Source organism: Nicotiana tomentosiformis, chromosome 3 (genome assembly GCF_000390325.3).
Source record: "Nicotiana tomentosiformis chromosome 3, ASM39032v3, whole genome shotgun sequence".
NCBI classification, from domain to species: Eukaryota; Viridiplantae; Streptophyta; class Magnoliopsida; order Solanales; family Solanaceae; genus Nicotiana; species Nicotiana tomentosiformis.
This window is the reverse complement of record NC_090814.1, coordinates 69125812-69143854: the sequence shown is the minus strand read 5'-3', so window position 1 is coordinate 69143854 and position 18043 is coordinate 69125812. Positions and strand designations below refer to the sequence as shown.

At 37.3% G+C, this 18043-nt stretch overlaps 2 protein-coding genes across 14 annotated transcripts; both read right to left on the bottom strand.

Moving 5' to 3' along the window:
- Window positions 1-1319: 1319 nt before the first annotated feature.
- Window positions 1320-8311, bottom strand: LOC104101521 (COP1-interacting protein 7-like). Of its 11 annotated transcripts, none has more exons than XM_009608990.4 (11): window positions 8124-8311; window positions 7474-7569; window positions 6982-7167; window positions 6740-6851; window positions 6615-6639; window positions 6479-6519; window positions 6338-6372; window positions 6109-6261; window positions 2062-4544; window positions 1836-1913; window positions 1320-1710 (listed from the first exon to the last, which is right to left on the bottom strand). In XM_009608990.4, the coding sequence occupies exons 2-11, from the start codon at window positions 7542-7544 to the stop codon at window positions 1664-1666; spliced, it is 3231 nt and encodes a 1076-aa protein (XP_009607285.1). In that variant the 5' UTR covers window positions 7545-7569; window positions 8124-8311; the 3' UTR covers window positions 1320-1663. The 11 variants fall into 11 exon arrangements, with proteins under 11 accessions (XP_009607285.1, XP_009607278.1, XP_009607279.1 ...); XM_009608983.4 differs by having other exon boundaries at window positions 6338-6375; window positions 6479-6522; window positions 6615-6648; window positions 8124-8237; XM_009608984.4 differs by having other exon boundaries at window positions 6479-6522; window positions 6615-6648; window positions 8124-8237.
- A 2176-nt stretch (window positions 8312-10487) lies between these two features.
- On the bottom strand, window positions 10488-17458 carry LOC104101522 (uncharacterized). 3 transcript variants are annotated; one of them, XM_033657463.2, is made up of 9 exons: window positions 17440-17458; window positions 16539-16740; window positions 13708-13855; window positions 13440-13590; window positions 13230-13355; window positions 13037-13117; window positions 12250-12442; window positions 11907-12177; window positions 10488-11082 (listed from the first exon to the last, which is right to left on the bottom strand). In XM_033657463.2, coding segments are annotated over exons 1-9 (1443 nt in total). In that variant the 5' UTR covers window positions 17442-17458; the 3' UTR covers window positions 10488-10813. The 3 variants fall into 3 exon arrangements, with proteins under 3 accessions (XP_033513354.1, XP_009607286.1, XP_070053193.1); XM_009608991.4 differs by lacking the exon at window positions 17440-17458 and adding an exon at window positions 17003-17180; XM_070197092.1 differs by lacking the exon at window positions 17440-17458 and having other exon boundaries at window positions 16539-17185.
- Window positions 17459-18043: the final 585 nt, after the last annotated feature.

Genomic DNA, 18043 nt, shown 5'->3' with positions numbered 1-18043 from the left:
GTGAATTTTGAAAAACAGCTTTTTGGAGTTTTTAAAATTTTCAAAAAATTTATCGCCAAACACTGATTTCGGAAAAAAGTAGAAAAATTTTGAAAAAAAGTGAAATTTTTCTTATGTCCAAACTGGCTCTAAATCCCGTTGTAGACAAAAATCTGGTATTTAAGTGAAGGATAGAGGACAAGACTACTATCCATCGAGTTCTAAACCATGAGCCACTAGTCCTCAGAGATTTCTCGGTTACCAAAAAAGAAGGATAAATTCCAAAGCAGTTTCATGTAGAGTCCTGGAAACTGGGGCAAAAGTTAATAGGAAGTGATTTTCCGATTCTATCTTTGTATAATCTTCCTGAAATCTTAAAATATAAAGATAGTTGCATCAAAAACTGTAGCGTAATGTCCACTATGTGGCCTAAGCAGCTAACATGGGCACAATAGTCGCTAGGTCGGTAACTCTATCCACCAAGGCTTGGATAGATGAGAAGAAATCACCTAGTATTTGCCTCCGCTGGGATTTGAACCTGAGACCTCAAGGTTCTCACTCACTTCATTGACCACTAGGCCACACTCTTGGGTGCAATTGTTAGTCCTTTGTTTGGTAGTGTTTTTCAATCTATGCATAACTGATACTTGTATTAGTTATACACTTTATTCAGTACTATTCTTATACATAGCAAATCATGACATTAGCAATACCATAATTTTTAATACATGGATAAACATGTATAAAGATACAAGTAGGGTATTTTTGAAAACAATTATGTAATGCATGTTATTTTTAATGCACCAAAATCAAACAGTCGATAAGAAATAATCACATCCTAATTCCATTATTACTGATGCACCCTACGAGGACTCACTTCCTTCAACTGTAAGGGACGCCAAGTTGCTTTCATGAGAATAAAATTATATGAGAATAATATTATAATTATTAATTTAATTTGATAAACTAAATTCGTATGCCACTGCATTATATAGATCATTAGTTTAAACTAGAATTAAGTTCGGAAAACATAAACTTAACTCTCAAAGCAAAAAAAAACTTTAGCACTAATAAGTACAAAAGAGTTGTACTATTAATATAATTTGATTTTGAATTCTCAAATTTAAAACTTTAGTTACATTTCACCTCAATTAGACTAATTACGCCCTCCTTCCCCGGCATATTTGGTCTTGTATCTGCATAACTTAAAAGAACAAGGACAATAGTTAAATGCCGGCTCTCAAAAGGGACATCGATTCTTGGCTGGAAAAGATATTCAAGCCAGTGCAGTGCCTGAATCTTGAGCAAAGCTAGAAGAAGCCCAAGCAACCAGTTAAATATATAAACAAGCAAAGAGCTAAGATGCCTTAATATTTGCAAAATTTTCAGTCAGAAACAGAAATCCTCTGTGCAAAGATTACAAATTAAATGTGGTCAATCACCCTACAAAAGAAACTACATTTCTAACAGTGAATATACAAAGTACAGAGAGACAAATGTAACAAACAATGTAATCCCCCTACTTGTGAAGTATTCCTAAGGAGAGGAGAATAAAGCACCAAATGGGTAAAAAGAAATATGCAACCCCTCTCCCACCTCCGTCAGAAGCAACAGCTGCAAGCCACAATATTAAGACTCTACCTTAAGGCTGATGTTGCTTTCTTGTTGGAACTTAGCTTTCATTTTATTTGCTTCCCTTGAATGCAGAAAGAGAAAAGAACGATCTTGATGCTGAAACAAAAAATACCAAAACATCAAGAATATGAAGGACATATACATCACTAAAAAATTCAATTTTCAAAAAGGCGTAAGACAGAAAATTAAGACGGAACTTAAAACACAACAGGAAAGAAAACCTTTTGTTGTACTTGCTGGAGCTGAGAGCCGGCTCGCTTGCAATTTCTGAGCAGCAATTTTGCCTATACTTGTTTGAGCTGCAAGTATGGATGTCCAGTCTATGTAAGGTTTATCAATAAAAGAATTATGAAACAGAGCTGAAGTGCAAGCAATAACTTAACATAGACAATTAAAACAGTCTACTAGAATAGGAAAAAATGTTTGCTGCGAAGCACAAAGAAATACCGGATAGCTCATAGGCTTCAGAAGACGACTTTGGTTGTCCAGAATGCTTAGCATGAAGCGTGGCTTTCTTCAGTAGATTGTCCGAACTACTTTTGGTAAGAAGTTTAGAATCTTCTGGATCATCCTCACCTTCAGAGAAGAAAGATGGGCTTGAAACACCAGTTGGATTCGAATCAGTCTTACTCTTACGAGTAAAGTTTAGAAGCCGCTTTAATCCCTTTGGCACATCCTTCTGATATATCATGGTAGGAGGATTCTCAGCATTACCCCAGTCGATAACATCTTCACTGCTTTCTTCAAGCAACATTTGAGACAGAGAATGACGAACTCGTGGACTTGAGATTCTTACAGTTGCAACATCAGCCTGAGATTCATTAGGACCAAAACCATCATTACATGAAATGGCTTGATCCTCCTGCTCCTCTATTTCCACCCAGGCGCTAGGGGAAATGTTCGATTCCTCTTCAACCTCGCTTTTCAGTGTAGACTCTTCCATTCTTCGAAAATCATCTTCACTATCTGGCGTAACCTTATTGCAGCTCTCTCTATCTTCATATTTTTGAGGGCTGTTTAACTGAATTCCGGAGTCTTCATCTTCATGAATTTTTAACTCCTCAAGACCCCTGTCCTGCAGTTGATTAAGTGGACCAGAAGCAACAGAGGCCATCTCATTCTCCTCAACTTGAACGAAGTCCGTAGATTCCCTCAAAGATTTTTCAGACTGAGATGAAACTTTGGCCTTTATGACTGGACTATGACCAGATCCAGTACCTGAGCCCTTACGAAGAAAAGGCTTTGCCTCCTTTGATTCCACAGGCACCACACTACTTTTCTTGGTTACCTTGCTGAGTCTAGGTTTAGTAGAGGATGCAGAATCTCCAGAGGTAGGCTGAACTTTGGCTTTCGTAGGTTTGCTAGCTTTTGTCAGAGTCTGCAGTTTCTTGTCCCCATTTGGAACATTCTTTCTGATATTATTCTGGGGTGCTTTCACAGGTTTTGCTTGGGGCTGTAATTTCTCAACCTTTTGGCTTGTCTGAGGAACTGCTGTTGTTGGCTGTGATCTTCTACGGGTAGGTGTAGTACCAGCAGAATTTGTTATAGGAGGAGTTTTAGGAGTTTTAGCAGTTGATGTCCCTGTAACTCTTGGTGACGGCATGGAAGGCCATGACTTCCGCGTTGCTGGCAGTTGCGATGCTTTTGATGAAGCTTTCTTTACAACAGTGGGTTTGGGAGTTTCATCTTTGGTTTTTGCAGATTCAAGGGAGTTCTTGACTGTTCTCTGAGTTCTCTTAATATTTGGTTTTTTACTAACATTACTTGCATTCCCTGAGACAATTGCTGCTTTTCTTTCATCAAGAACTTGTTGCAGTGCTTTAAATTGTTTATCCTTCTCTGCTCTATTCCTAGCAGTTTCACCACGAAGTTTCTCATCCCTTTTTTCTTTGTAATGATCATAGAAACCACCTCGACGCTCAGTGGGACGGCTTTGGTGTTTGCTATCACTAGCTGCCGAGCTCCGATATTTGGTAGGCTTGGTTTCCATCATTTTCGTGAGCAATTGGTTTAGCTCTGCTTCCTTTTGTCGAGTCCATTCAACTGAGGCATTTAATTTTTCATCTATTTCTGCACCTTGGTTAGGAAGAGATTCCTCTCTCATAGCCTTTGGACTATGTGCTTTTTCTTCAGGTAAGTTGTGTTCGAAATCAGCAGCAGTAACATCGGCGTCAAGGCTTTTGGGAGGAGAGTATGAATCGGGTTTTATTTCCAAAGTACCCTCAGTTTCTTGATCTTCCGATTTATTGATAGCCATGGAAACTGGATCATCAGACGCCACATCAACAGAGCCTTTAGAACTTTCACACACCCCTGAACTCCATCTTCTCAATACAGCTTTATTAGCACCAATTGAGCCGTTTAATAGTGACTTTGTCCTCTGATAATCAACAGTTCCGCCATTCTGTTTGTTTTCAAAGAGACTGATTGCATCTTGCACACTCATTCTGCACACATCCTTCTCAGCCTTTTTCGAGGTTTGCTCAGAGTCTTCCTCATCACTACCGCTGGCAGCTGCATCTTTATGAGAGATTGACCTTTCTCTGGCAGGAAAGTAATTTAGACTCTTAATCGTTAAAGCAGTGGATCTTCGTGACCCAGAGCGCCCAATTTGGACTCTTCGCATTGGAGATGCAGACCTTCTTGGAGATGCAGATCTTATAAGAGTCCGACTTCTTTCGGCTGACGGTTGTTCCTCCTCACTTGTACAGGAAGATTCCTCATTACCTGATGAGTTTTGCCTCTCCATCTGTGCAGCTTTTGCAGGGGAAGCACTATATGTCACTGGTGTTTCCGACTTTGATGTTCCGGATGTTTGAGAATTGCCCTCTACTGAACCAACTTTGTCATTTCTGACATCAGTTCTTGAAAGAGACAACTCTTTACCCGGAATCTCGTGGCTCAGTGCAATAAACTTCTGTAGGCAGTTCCTGAAACGACAACATACAATGCAGTCATTAACCTGTTGCACACATCTTCCAGATGAATTAGGTTCAAGTAGTAGAAAAGTATTGGGGCGGCCTAAGAAGTATTGGGGAGAGGTGATCAGACAGGATATGGCGAGGCTCCAGATTTCCGAGGACATGACACTTGATAGGAAGATGTGGAGGTCGAGTATTAGAGTTGTAGGTTAGGATGTAGTTGAGTCTTAACTTACTTCGTACCATTGTGGGACTAGCTAGGTAAGGTTTTTGTCTAAGATAGCTAGTGACAATGTTGTGTTTTACTACTTCACTTTTCAGTGCATGTCCTGTTTACTAGCTATCGCTTTTGCTTTGCATCTTTTTTCTGCATTTCATGGTGTTCCTATTTTTCCTATGATTGTTGTGGTGATACTAATATTGTCTCCTTTTGTCTTTTTGTTTTCTTGAGCCGAGGGTCTTTCGGAAACAGCCTCTCTACTCCTTTGGGGTAGGGGTAAGGTCTGCGTACACACTACCTTCCCTAGACCCCATTAGTGGAATTTTAATGAGTTGTTGTTGTTGTTGTTGTAGTAGAAAAGTGAAAGAAGAGTATCACTAACTTAACCACAATTTTAAAAGAAATTAATCTGAAACAGAAGTTTTAGCTTCCAAAATCTCAGGCGAAGAAAGTGACCCACCCCCTAAAATTAGACAAATAAAACAAAAAGAAAAACAAATTTTTTTATTAGATTTTCTTTGCCCTCATTGTTAAGGCTATTTCGTTCAGATTTTGGAAACGGTCTCTACTAATCGAAATGAGTGATCATTAGATCACTAACTGAATACAATTAAGTAGGAGTAAGGTGGCGCTTCAACTGGAAAACAAATTTGTTTTTGGAACAACTAGCATTTATTTTGGTTTCTGGGAACAATGTGCATGTGGAAATTTATATGCGGAAAATATCACTAAAGCCCTAAAACACTTTTATTGGTGTAAAATAATATCTTGGAACCAAATGAACACTTCCATTTTCAACAAAGAATATTCTGCTGGAGAAATGGTTAAAAGAAAAACAGGGGACAAATTAAAGAAAAAACACTTTCGGCTTTGGCTAAAAAAGTCATTTTCACTGATTTGGAAACTAAAGAACAAGTATTGTTTGGTTTCAGGAACAAAATAAGTACAGAGAATTGATTAATTCAATAACTGTCTAATCAAAATACTGAAAATCAGCTGATCTACTCCAAACTTGATAGACCCTTAGATCTTGCTAGTTGACAGATGAAACAAGCGTGGAAACCTTTTTGATAAGGTAAACCCAACCCCCGAAATCCTCCTGCCAGGAGTCAACGTGGCCTTCTCCACTTAGCACCCTTGATAACTCGAAACTCCAAATTCTTAAGTGGAGTGCCACTGCCATTGGAGCAACGGGCAACCTCACTTATCGAAAGGTTTTCCTCCCGTTTATGATAACTCAAAATACAAAAGGAAATCATGGTTAAACGAAAAAGAAACAGCGCATTGACAGAGCATATAAACAGCTGAAAAATGATTAAAGGGATTGGACTCTTCCGGCCACTAGGGCCTTACCTCATTTCAACAGCTCCAAAATAGTAAGAAAACTTTTCTATGTTAATAACATCCTCAAAAGAGCATGTGGTGCCAGCAGCTTGGTCGATAGCAGCAGCTAGTTCCCCTTTTAAAGCAGTCAGCCTCAACTCGATCGCCCTCAGCAATTCATTCCTGTATACCATTAGATTATTTGGAGATGATAGATTAATTTCTGGATTAAGAAAATGAAAGATGGATAGGGACATACTTGGAAGCATCTGATGAAGAAGAGTTATCATCTGCCTGGTGTGGTATCAAAGATCATGTTATCTTTAAACGTGTATATACAATAACTTTCGGAAAAGACAAGAACTAAAAAATAATCCAGGAATAGAAACAGATAATTTACTTGCTGCGATGATGACACTGCACCACTTGAGTAATCGCATTCTGCTAAAAGTAAGAAAAACCATATTAGTTGCTATTTTCTTTCTTTCTTTTGTCAGTTTGAGGATTTTACAAACGCAGAGAACAGTAAGACTAACCTGTTTCATCGCTCCCAATACGATCCTGAGGACCCTAAAAGAATAACAAGCTCAGTATTCTGCTTGTTACAGGTTCTATAGATTAATTGAAGGGTCAGAATGATTATAAAGAACAATAAAAGCACCTTTGAATACAAAGAAACATGAAACTTCCGAGCTTCTTCAAGCTGAGATATTTCATTTACCATGGCCTTGGCCATATCTATTGTAGGTGATGAGCTGATAATACGAAGAAACCTGGAAAACAAAGATTGGAATATGGGGATATGGAAGCTTACAAAAATCTTTCGAAAACAGTTTGAACTTTGAAGTAAATGATGAGTGAATAACTGATTTAAAAAAATAAGTAAATGATGACTGAATGAACCTGATCAATGTGGATTTTGTAAACCATTTTGCGTCACTAAGATTCCCTAGGGGTCTAAATCTGAAATTGGCATCTGATCCCTTTGAGTGCAAAGATTTGATTTTGGGAGAATGAAGCACCAATTGCTCCAGAAGACCGGAGGTTAGTGTTTCTAACTTGTTTCCATAGCAGATATGCGACTCGTACCTGCGCCCAAAATATAGTAAAAATAGGAAGAAATAGTATCAGGAGAACCGTGATCCACAAGAAGAATTCATGTCAAGTGCACCAACTATTGGGATTTAAGTAACCAAAGAAAACCTCAACTGGTCTATTCTCTTGCTACACTAGGAACAAACTAAATTTCCGGTCTCCCCATTTTCAAAAAGGGAGAAACAAAAAGTTAACGAATCCTCATGAAGCGATCAACACAAATATTGCTCACTTAATGAAAATTATGAAATTGACTGCACCTAGAATACAGCCGGTCGAATTAAAAACAAAAGGACTAACCTGTTCTGGCTTGGGAAAATCTGAAATTCAACATAGTCCATCAAGACATCAGCATCTATTCCATCCTCCATTTTTTAGTCTCTTAAAAGCCTAAACCTGGTCAAAGGAAGCTAGCCAATTAGCTCAATGTAAGATTGTCAAGATTACTCTCAACCCTTTTAGGTAACTGAGACGTGCATTGATTTCAAGAAAGAACTCAGTTTGATCAAAGAAGACTGAAACAAACACAAAATTACACCAAATATAGAAGTGAAGTAACTATCAAATCAAATACATCACTTGGGAACACATTATAGTCTAAGGGGACGAAAATCAAGCAAGCTGAAAACAGAACCAACCAAACAGTGACAAAATTAAATTTTTACCTGACCCAACAACTTGAATATAACTAAATCTCAACTGTCTATAGGTCAGTAAGCTGGAACAAGACTAAAACAATGAAGAACAGACATAACTGCATCCAAAATCAGATCTACCTTCAAACAAAATTTTGTCTTTTAATTCAATCTATCATTGTTTCTTTTTTAATAGTCACTATTTCAAGAACTCAATATGCAGCAAAAAGAATGTCAAGTATTCTTGTACTGTATAAAATATCTACTTGGGTTTCAGCAAAGTGTAAAATGCAGGTTGAAAAAGAGGAGACTTACAGGAAATGGAGCACAGCCCTCAAAGTTGGAGAAAAGAAAAAGAGCTTGTTGGTGAAGATCTCAAATGGGGTTGGTCCAAATCAAGAACATAACAAAGTTAAAGTCTTTATGCTCTTTTCATTCTTTTTCCTTTGATAAAAGTTGTGGTCACAGCCCACAGTTGGAGTAAAGAAGAGAACTTTGAGTGCAAGGAAGAAGATGAAAAAGAAGGGGGTAAATACTTAGAGACAGTGTGTGACTGTGTGTTGGGTTTGAGAAAGAAGCAAATGTTTGTTCAGTTGGGGGTGGGTGGAGAGTGGGAGAGTGGGGGATGAAAGCGGTGATTGCGTTTGAGAAAAGCTTATTCCTACTACTACCGCAGACATCGATGATGTCTTTATTATTGCACCGAACACTTGTGGCGCGTGATGTCACGTTTCACTCCTCTTCAATACTTCCTTTCTACATTCTTATTTGTAAGGGATTAGTATTAATTTTATTAGGTAATTTGAGAAACGGGAATAAAGATTTCACATGGGGTTATGTCATTTGATTTATGCACCGTCCAGTGATTTTTATTGAATGTATCAAAGTCAAGAGATGAAGTTCATATATTGCCTGCATCGAAATGAAATGATTATACTATAATGTTTGAACTAGAAATTTGCTGAGGAAAAGTCCTCTTTTTATTTTGCAAATAAAGTCAAATTAACCGACGACAGTACTCATGTTCCACGCAGCAAATGCTACTGTTTTGAAATCTAAACCGTAGCCTCATAATGTATAATGATTAATGACTATATTCTTTTTTTTTTTCATATATAATTTTCTAACCCATGTTTAGTATTTGTATTACAGCATTCGTGTGACGGTAGTACCTATTAAAGAGGAAAACGCTTTCTACTATAAAAAATTTCATGTCAAAGAACTCGAACCCAAAACTTCTGGTTAAAGATGAACGAATCGTTCGATCCTACCACAACTCGAATGGTATAACTATCTATTCTTTAAGCATAGTCATGTCAAACTATTCAAAAATTCAACAAAGAACTTCAATGCGATAGAAATTAAAGGGGGCTATAGAGAGACAGGTGCATGGGAATGGCGGGCCTATAGCTTGACTTAGAAGAAAGAATAACAACCCACACCACAAGGCAAACACACAGCCACTACTAATTTTGTGAGCCTAGAAATTTTAGCAAATCTTGAAGCAACGGTGATTCGTAAAAATAAAGATGCCTAATTTCCAATTTGCGAATCCACCATCCATGTGGTTTATGGTGACAAATTTCAGAGCCCAGACAGCAGATTCGATCCCACCACAAAAATAACAATAAATCATGTGATGTCCCACAGCACCCCACTATATCTCCTCCCTTCTTGTCTCTATTCATTCGCATTACCCAATTTGTTGCCTTATTTAAAATTTTGATGTACCCTCCTATTAATTCAATTCAAAATTTTATGGGTTGCTCTAGTGGTAAGCATACTCTACCTCTAACCAAGAGGTTGTAAGTTCAAGTCACCCCAAAAGCAAGGTGGAGAGTTCTTGGAGGGAGGGAGCCGAAGATCTATCAGAAACAACCTCTTACCCCAAGGTAGAGGGTAAGGTCTGCGTACACACTATCCTCCCCATACCCCACTAGTGGGGGATTATACTGAGTTGTTGTTGTCGTCTTAGTAAATGTTGGTTCCCAAGATGACTCACCCCTTCAACCGCACAGACATCCATTCCCTTAGTGTGTTTAACTTGTTAAAATTGTAGAGATAAAAGCCAGGCAGCAAGGTTAACAGATTATACCCATACCAACCCGAGCCGAAAAGATAGACATTTAGCAGAATGGATGAAAAAGAAATTACAGCCATGGCCTTAACGAATGATGACTTGGTGCTAATATTATCGCCACTAGGTAGTGAAGAACATAGTCATTTATCACACACAGCGTAAACTAGGTAAAACTAACTTTAATTACAGACCAACTCTTTTTCTCCTTTTCATTATCTTGAGAAAGGGTTTATCGGAAACATCCTCTACTCCATCGGGTAGGGATAAGGTCTACGTACACACTACCTTCCCAGTGGAATTTTACTGGGTTGTTGTTGAGAACTTGGAGGGTAGACCATGTGGTCTAAGCAATGGTGGGTGCCTCAAGTAGTTATTTTTCACATTGTACAACGGAAAAAAGGAAACCTTTTTTCTTCTTTTGTTTTTGAGAAGAAAAAAGAAAAACCTTGACCATGCCGTTTCTGGGTACAGATGTGTTGGTTGCCTTGGGGTTGACATTAAGTAATTATAAATCTTGATTGCTCTAGCAACCAAAATTTTAAGCACAACTTATGAACTCATTGTTCACAGTTGCGCAGTTAAACATTGCAACATCAGAATGACTGAATCAAATGAGACTTCTTACTGGTTAACTCGCTCTGCCTACGAATCAGTAGACAGCCCTAAGTTACAAAAGTACTAGTAGTTCACTACAAATCATCTGCAGAATCTCTCAATCTAAAAAGGGTAATCATCCAAGCAACCGCATTACAAAACAGACAATACAGTCCAAAGAAAATAGATGACACAACTTAAACCATTCCTCCACGGGGAGTAACAAGACTAACAAACACCACCCTAATGATACAAATGTTACCTGACGCATTCCTCCTCATCAGGAACAATCTTAGACATATCAAGGAGAAGCAGGAGAATTAGTCAACCTTCAGTTAGACCATACATGGACTAGTCCAAGCCTGTTTCCGGTATAAATCTCATTGCGCTCTTCGTCATAGAAAAGGGCAGTAATATCTTCTAGGGCTTCTGCAACCGTGCTCCTAATTCTGGAAGCTTGGACCCGCTTTTGTGAGTTGCAGCATTTGCCACCGGGCCCACTGGAACTGGCACTACAATCATCAGCAGTGAGGCCACTGGTTGCTTTTATTTTAGCAAGGCATTTTCCGGTCAGAATATTGCTGACATTAATAGATCCCGCTGCCAAACCAGAATACTCATGCTCAGAAGAAATTCATAAAAGTATATGAAACGGCAAAAAATAAATAAATAATAAATCCCACTAGTCCAGCCATCCAGGTTACATATGTGCTCCCTAGCTCTAAGCTTACTAATGTGTGTGAGGCACTCTGTAATACATGAATACATATGTGGCAGATTGATCAAATTTATCATGATATACAGCCATCCAAACGCTTATCGACTCCTTGCCATTTTAATTGGCCTACTTTATGTAGAGTGGGTCCCAAAATTTTGACCTCTTCTATTAAAATGGCTATTTTTTTTCATCCAACAATCACAACTTATATAAACTAATACTATAATAAGTTATTTCAAATAATGTAACATGTTTCCAAACAACCTCTTTATCTTTTCACATTTCAGACAATTATTTAGACTCCTCTATACCAAACAACAACAATAACAATTTGTCCATTCCTAGCTAGTTCGAGTCAGCCATATGAATCCTCACAAATCATATCAGTCAAGTTAGACCCGTACCAATCCAATATTTGAAGAAGATGATGATGATAATAATAACAAAAAAAACTGACTTTAATAAGAACAATAATAATGTAAATGATGATGATGATGATGATGATGATGATAACAAGAAAAAATAACAGTAGCAGCACAGCAGCAGCAACAGTAGCAGCAGCAATGATAATGATAAGTCAATATCCACCATTCAAAGAGTTTACTCTTAAACAGCATGAAGCCAGGTCACTTAAAATGGAATTAAAGAAGTATTGTTGTTTTCAGTCATCAAGCAAGACTTGAGAAATTCCTGAAATCTAACATACCATTTCCTTCAGATAAGGGATCATCGGAATCAGCTTTGCAGTATGAAATAATAAGATCCTGATCACTAGTTATGTAAATGTTGTTAGTGTTGCAATCAGGATGCCATAAAAGGTGATCCTCAAATGAAGTAACAAGCTCCCCGCGGAAGTTCCAAACAGCTACTGTTCTGTTTCTGAATGTCAAGAACAACTGGTTTTCATACAGAAATATGAATGCTGAGGGGGTCATGAACTCAGTCCTGCTAACTTCTGTCAACTCAGAATTGCGTACCTACATCCAGTAGACATTAGAAATGATGAAAAAGGAAGACAGATGAGTTGTTAAACATAGATAGCTACTCACATCCAGAATCTGAAGATTCTCGTTCTCTTGCTTGACAAGAAGCTTTTCATTAAACTGTTCAATGAAATCCACCTTCTTATTTCGGTGAAGAAGATGGTTGAAAGATTTAAGAACAGTACCGTCCTCAATGGACAGAATCTTCAGAGGTACGTGGCCACTAGCTTTGGTAAATATCAACAACATGATTCCTGGACTGCTTAAAAGAAAAGAGGGGAAAGATTTTTAAAAAATATATAGGACAGAAATCCAGGTCTTCCGAGTCAAACCACAGCAAAATTATGGAGAATACACTCGTAAAACACAAATAACTGAACTCCATTTAGTGAAATGAACCCACATTACCTAGAACATCCTTTCTTCACTTGGTCATAGTTTCAAATATGAGATCTTGAAATATTATGTTATTATAACAAAAACAAACAAAAGCTCTTATGGAACATCTGGACACACAGAAGAAAACAGAAAGACGAAGAAATAGAAACGGAGCAATACACAAGATTGACGATATAATAAACTTAAAATGGGTAGCGACTCAAGCAAACATGAAATGGGCACAAGTAAAATTGCCATTTTAAACCATTCCCCCAGAAAAGCTAAACTTTCATTTCTAGCTAAAGCATTTATATGGTAGTCTAACAGGGATCAAGTATAATTACAATAGCTTATTGACTTGGAATGACGCCCGGAGGAAGAAGCCTAAAATGCAGACAAGTTTCCACACAATTACTCATGCAACAAATACAACGACCAGCGTTTCTGTAGAGACGATGCAAAGTAATGAGTTTACCTGATTTTAATCTCTTGAACATTTTTGTCTGAGATTGAATATAACATTGAATAATTCTTCAGGTCAAACACCTTGTATATGCTGATGAAAGTGAGAAGAGTTCCGTAAGTACAACAGCAAATTAACAACAATAAAAAACATATGACCTTTTGTCGGGTCTCTTTGAAAATAAAAACAGGAATAGAACAGTCACCTATCCTGGGCGGAGTAAGTAAGTACTTTTCCATTGACATCATCGAACTCCACAAAACCAGGCCATTTTAATGACTCTGACTCGAATAGAGCAAAGCCAGCATCTGGTTTACCCCTCCGAATGTATCTAATTTTATCAACTATATAAGATTAGAAGTTGATAAAAAGAACATATGAAAGAGAGCAACCAAGCGCAATAGTTATCACATACTCAATCCTTGTGGTTCTGCATTTCAAGGAACTGAAATTATCTGAAGCATAGACTGAAACAGTGATAAGCGAGTCATTGTTTTTATTGTAAAACAAGCTTCTTATAACTTCATCTGGACTGACGTTCAGAAAGCATATTCTCTCGTTAGTCTCTGCATTTGTAAAGATATGTATTAATTTACTTAAGGTCATGGCACCTACACAGAGGTGCCAGACAAAAGCAGGGATAAAAATATGCAGGAAAAAAATATCAAGACAATATGCTTTACCTCGACTAAATGCTGCACATACACCAGATTGCGCGAGGGCAAAGACAATATCACGTGCAGCAACTATCTCAATTATCTTTGATCTTTTCCTGAGAAAAGGAAGTACCATGGCACAATGTCCCTTAGGGTCATGGGTGTCATATTCCTCCTGAGATCACATGTAATTACAGAGAAGTGTCAGCAGAATTAATTAACAAGAATATATATGTGATGAAAATAGCATCTTCAACTAACTGAATACTATTTTTTGATGAAATACTGAATCACATCCAGGAAACAAGCCATAAATACGTGCTACATCATTTCAAGAAAATACATGTATCTAAAGATCTAGCAATGATGAAATTCTTCTTTTGAATAAAACCAGCCCTCAAAAGGCCACAATCTGTAAACCATGTTCTTGTTTCCTCAGCCTGATAGCTATGCATGCTTCTAGAAACACAAAAAGACAACTCTCACTAAATGCTTTTTTTGGGCAGAATAGCGTAATAGACACTCATACTTGCATTGTTTTGACATCCCGGTCCTCATAATTTACGAGTTTTCATCTAGACACCTCCACGTGATCAAAACTAATATTTTAAACCCCTCTAACCGTTGACCGAGCTTGTGTGGCTTTGATATGTCTGAGATGGACAAATTGCGTGTAATTCACGCCTGCAAAGAGAGTGATACTACTAATTTTGATTATTATAAAAGGATTAAAATCAAAAAAAATTGAAAAGAAATAAAGTTATAAAATTAATCAAAACTAAATTTTGAAAACCCAATCTCCTCTCCTCTCCTCCCCTCCCCCATTTTCTGCTCTTCCTCAGTTTCTCCCCTCCTCCATGTCATTCCAAACACCTTGTCCCCCTCCCTCTTTTTTCCTCGACACCACCGAAAACAATGGCTAAGGCTTCAAAATTTCAAAATCAGATAGAAATATATTAACTTTCTATGTTTTTAATAAAATAACCTTTTATTTATTCTTTCATTTTCTATATATATAATATAATGAAAACCCAATTGATTTCTCCACTTAACTTCTAGAAGTTCCTTTGTTTTCTTCTTCCTTTTTTTCTGTTAACTCAAAATAAATTGATCAGTTCTTTACTAAAAACAATGACAGAGGCAACGAAATTCCAATTAATCAGTTCTTCAGGTGATTTCGAGATGTTGGCGGTCCGATTTGGGGTTTTCCTTTTTTCTTTTTTACAAGGGATGAAGAAGAGATGGGGGATTTTATGGTGATTCCCACCGGTGATTTTTAGAGGAAGGTGGAGGCTGCCGATTATTTGGTTACAGTGAAGAGAATTTTTTGCGACGGCTAATTTTTTTTTTTTATGTGGTTACCAGCGGTAACATTGGGGAGAAGTTAATGGGTGAGGCTGTACTTATGGATGAAGAAGGGTTCTGCCTGATGAGATATGGAAGGGTGATCTTCAGTGGGGGTTATGGAGTGGTTCACGGTAGTGAGATAAGGAATGAGGTGTACTATGGAATGGTTCTTGTTGGTAAAGGAGTCGTTTGGGATTTTTCTTCTTTTCTCTACAAGAAAATACTTGCTGAGAAAATAAATAATGTGGCAGTCTTTTTCCGAGGTGGCTGCTGATGTGTTACCCACTCAGCACAATTGAGGTACACACTCGGTTAGAAGTGTTTAAAGGATTGACTTTGATCAAGTGGACATGTCTAGATGAAAACTCGTAAAGTATGAGGACCGGAATGTCAAAACGGTGAAAGTATGAGTGTCTATTAGGGTATTCTGCCTTTTTTTATAACCGTCGTGTCCAGCCAGCTAGCCAGAATTCCCACTAACCTTGGTCAATTGTTCATGGAAATATTTAATTTCAAGAATCTAGAAGGTGAAATGGGATTAAGCTGGGTTTGTTGTTGTTGTTGTTGTTGTAATCTAAAAGGTGAACAAAAAAATCAATCATAAATTAGTCAGGCATCAATTATGGAACAAATCACATAAAAAGATCCGTTATCTGGATAATCAACTTTGTACACGAAATCAGCAAAAGACTTCGCATCATAGAACAAGAGGTTCGAGAATAAACATGCAAAAGGCATATACTGCTTAGATATAAACCATCAGCTCTCTAATACCACCTGCTCTCTTAATGCATCCCCTCAACAAAGCAATAAGAAGTCTGTTTCATACTATTACTCACTGGTTCAATTAAAACGTTAAATTAATTTAAGTCAAACAACTTAAGATGTAATATCAACTCATAGACATTGAATATCACAACTGTAATGGAACATAATATATTTTTGTGACGGATAACATCTAATAATTATCATTATTTTGCCTACAAAACGGGAAATTTAAGTTATAATTATATGATGTCATAGTATTCCAGTTAATATTCTGACTGTGCTAATGAAGGGGTGATTCTTACATATCTTCTTCTTCGCTTCCCTATTTCACCGTAAACAACTTTTACGTTTACTTCTATATTCACTCTGATAACTCCAGTGACAAAACTGTTAATAAACACACACTTTACCAACCACAGCCTTACATCAATTCACCAATACAATTACAAGTCCACAGTCCACTTGCCAAAATCCTCATTTCTTCACATAAAATTACTCAAATGGAAACAAACTGTTAATTTGCCTATTAGGACCCCAAACAAGTATCAGCCATTGACGAATCACGAAGTAATCAAATTTTAGGTCATAAACTCAAGAACTGACTATTCGTATCCCCAATTCCTCTCAACCAACATAAAACCAATAATTCTGTAATAAATCAAATCTCCGCTTACAGAGTAACACAAAAGCTGAGCAATAAATTAAATCCAACACCAGGAATTGAGCAAAAGGATCAATCAAACCTGTAAGCGAATGTTCCGAAAGCGCTCCTGGGCATCGCTCATACTAAAAGAACGGTCACGTTTCGAAGAAATCTCCCTCCGTTGTAGCTTCTTGACGCTATTCACAAACCCATCAACCCCTCCACGTGGCCGCTTCTTCGCCACCACCCTCCTCCCACAACATGGACGAGGACTCGCACATATTCTCCGCCCATCCATTTCCCTAAAATCAAACACACAAAGATCCACAAAATCTAAAACCTAATACAAGGAATTGCACATTATGTACACAACATAACAGCTTCAATTCACTATTTTGTAGGTCTAAAGGGGAAAAAAGAGATTTGGGTTTTGATTAAAACCCTAAATCTCAATAACCCAGATGGAAAAATTAGGGCTTTTTAAACCCTCCACAAAGAGGCTCACTCCAGCACAGTTTTGAATATGAAATTTTGCATAATAAGTCTTTTGGTATAAAGACTTACACTCAACAAAGTTAAATCTTCACTAGGATTACAAGAGTGACTGAAAACAGTGTTCGGATTTGGGAAAGAAGGGGTGAGGGGCCGGACATGAAAGAGTGAGAAAGCAATGTGTTGGATTTTAAAGCAGCTTTGACGTCCGTCTTACATTTCAAAATAACATCTTGATACATTCATTTTCTATTAATCATGAGTACCAGTCCCATATTACTTTCTTAAATAGTGTTTGGAACAATTTACATGTACATTGACTAATTTGTTAAAATATCTAGTTACATTCAATTAACAATACAAGCATCGAATAAATCTACTCGCCGGAATAACCAAAATGTTAAGAAATGTATGAATTTATCTAATTACTTTTACCGAATTCAAAATTATCGAACAAAAAGGAATTAAATTTAATTCGAATTACTGCAATTAGTAAAATGATTACTCACATTTAGAGTGGAAATGTGGCACGTGAGAGTTTTCCGAGGTATGGCGGCATGTGTTGTGCCGTCATTCGGCCGAACTTATTCCGATGTTGTTTTGAATCAACTGATAAATCATCAGCACTAGATTCAAACCTTGCTACGAAAGTAAAATATAAAAAGAAATTAATTTGAATTTAAATTATTTAAATTAATCAAATAGTTACTTTTGGAGTGGATCTGCAGCAAAGAAGATCACGGCGAATTTTTGTGCTATCTTGAATCAACTATTTGATCAACGCTGAATTCAAGCATTGATAGAAAAAAACATAATAGAAAAGGAATTAATTGAAATCAAATTACTTTAACTAGAAATAAATTTACTATTAAAGTGGATTTGCTGCAAAGAGGAGTCCCCAGAGGTATGGTACTAAAGTTGTATCGTCATTTAATTCGGTGCTAGCTTGAATCAACTTATAAATCATCAACATTGAGGCATAATTCATTCTCTAGATGAATTGCGAGATAAGCCACCCAACACGCACTAGTCTGACATCCTTTAGCTATTCTTTTGTTGGAAATCACGAAGAGGATTTCCAAATCGAACTAAACAGGAGGGGAGTTGTTATCG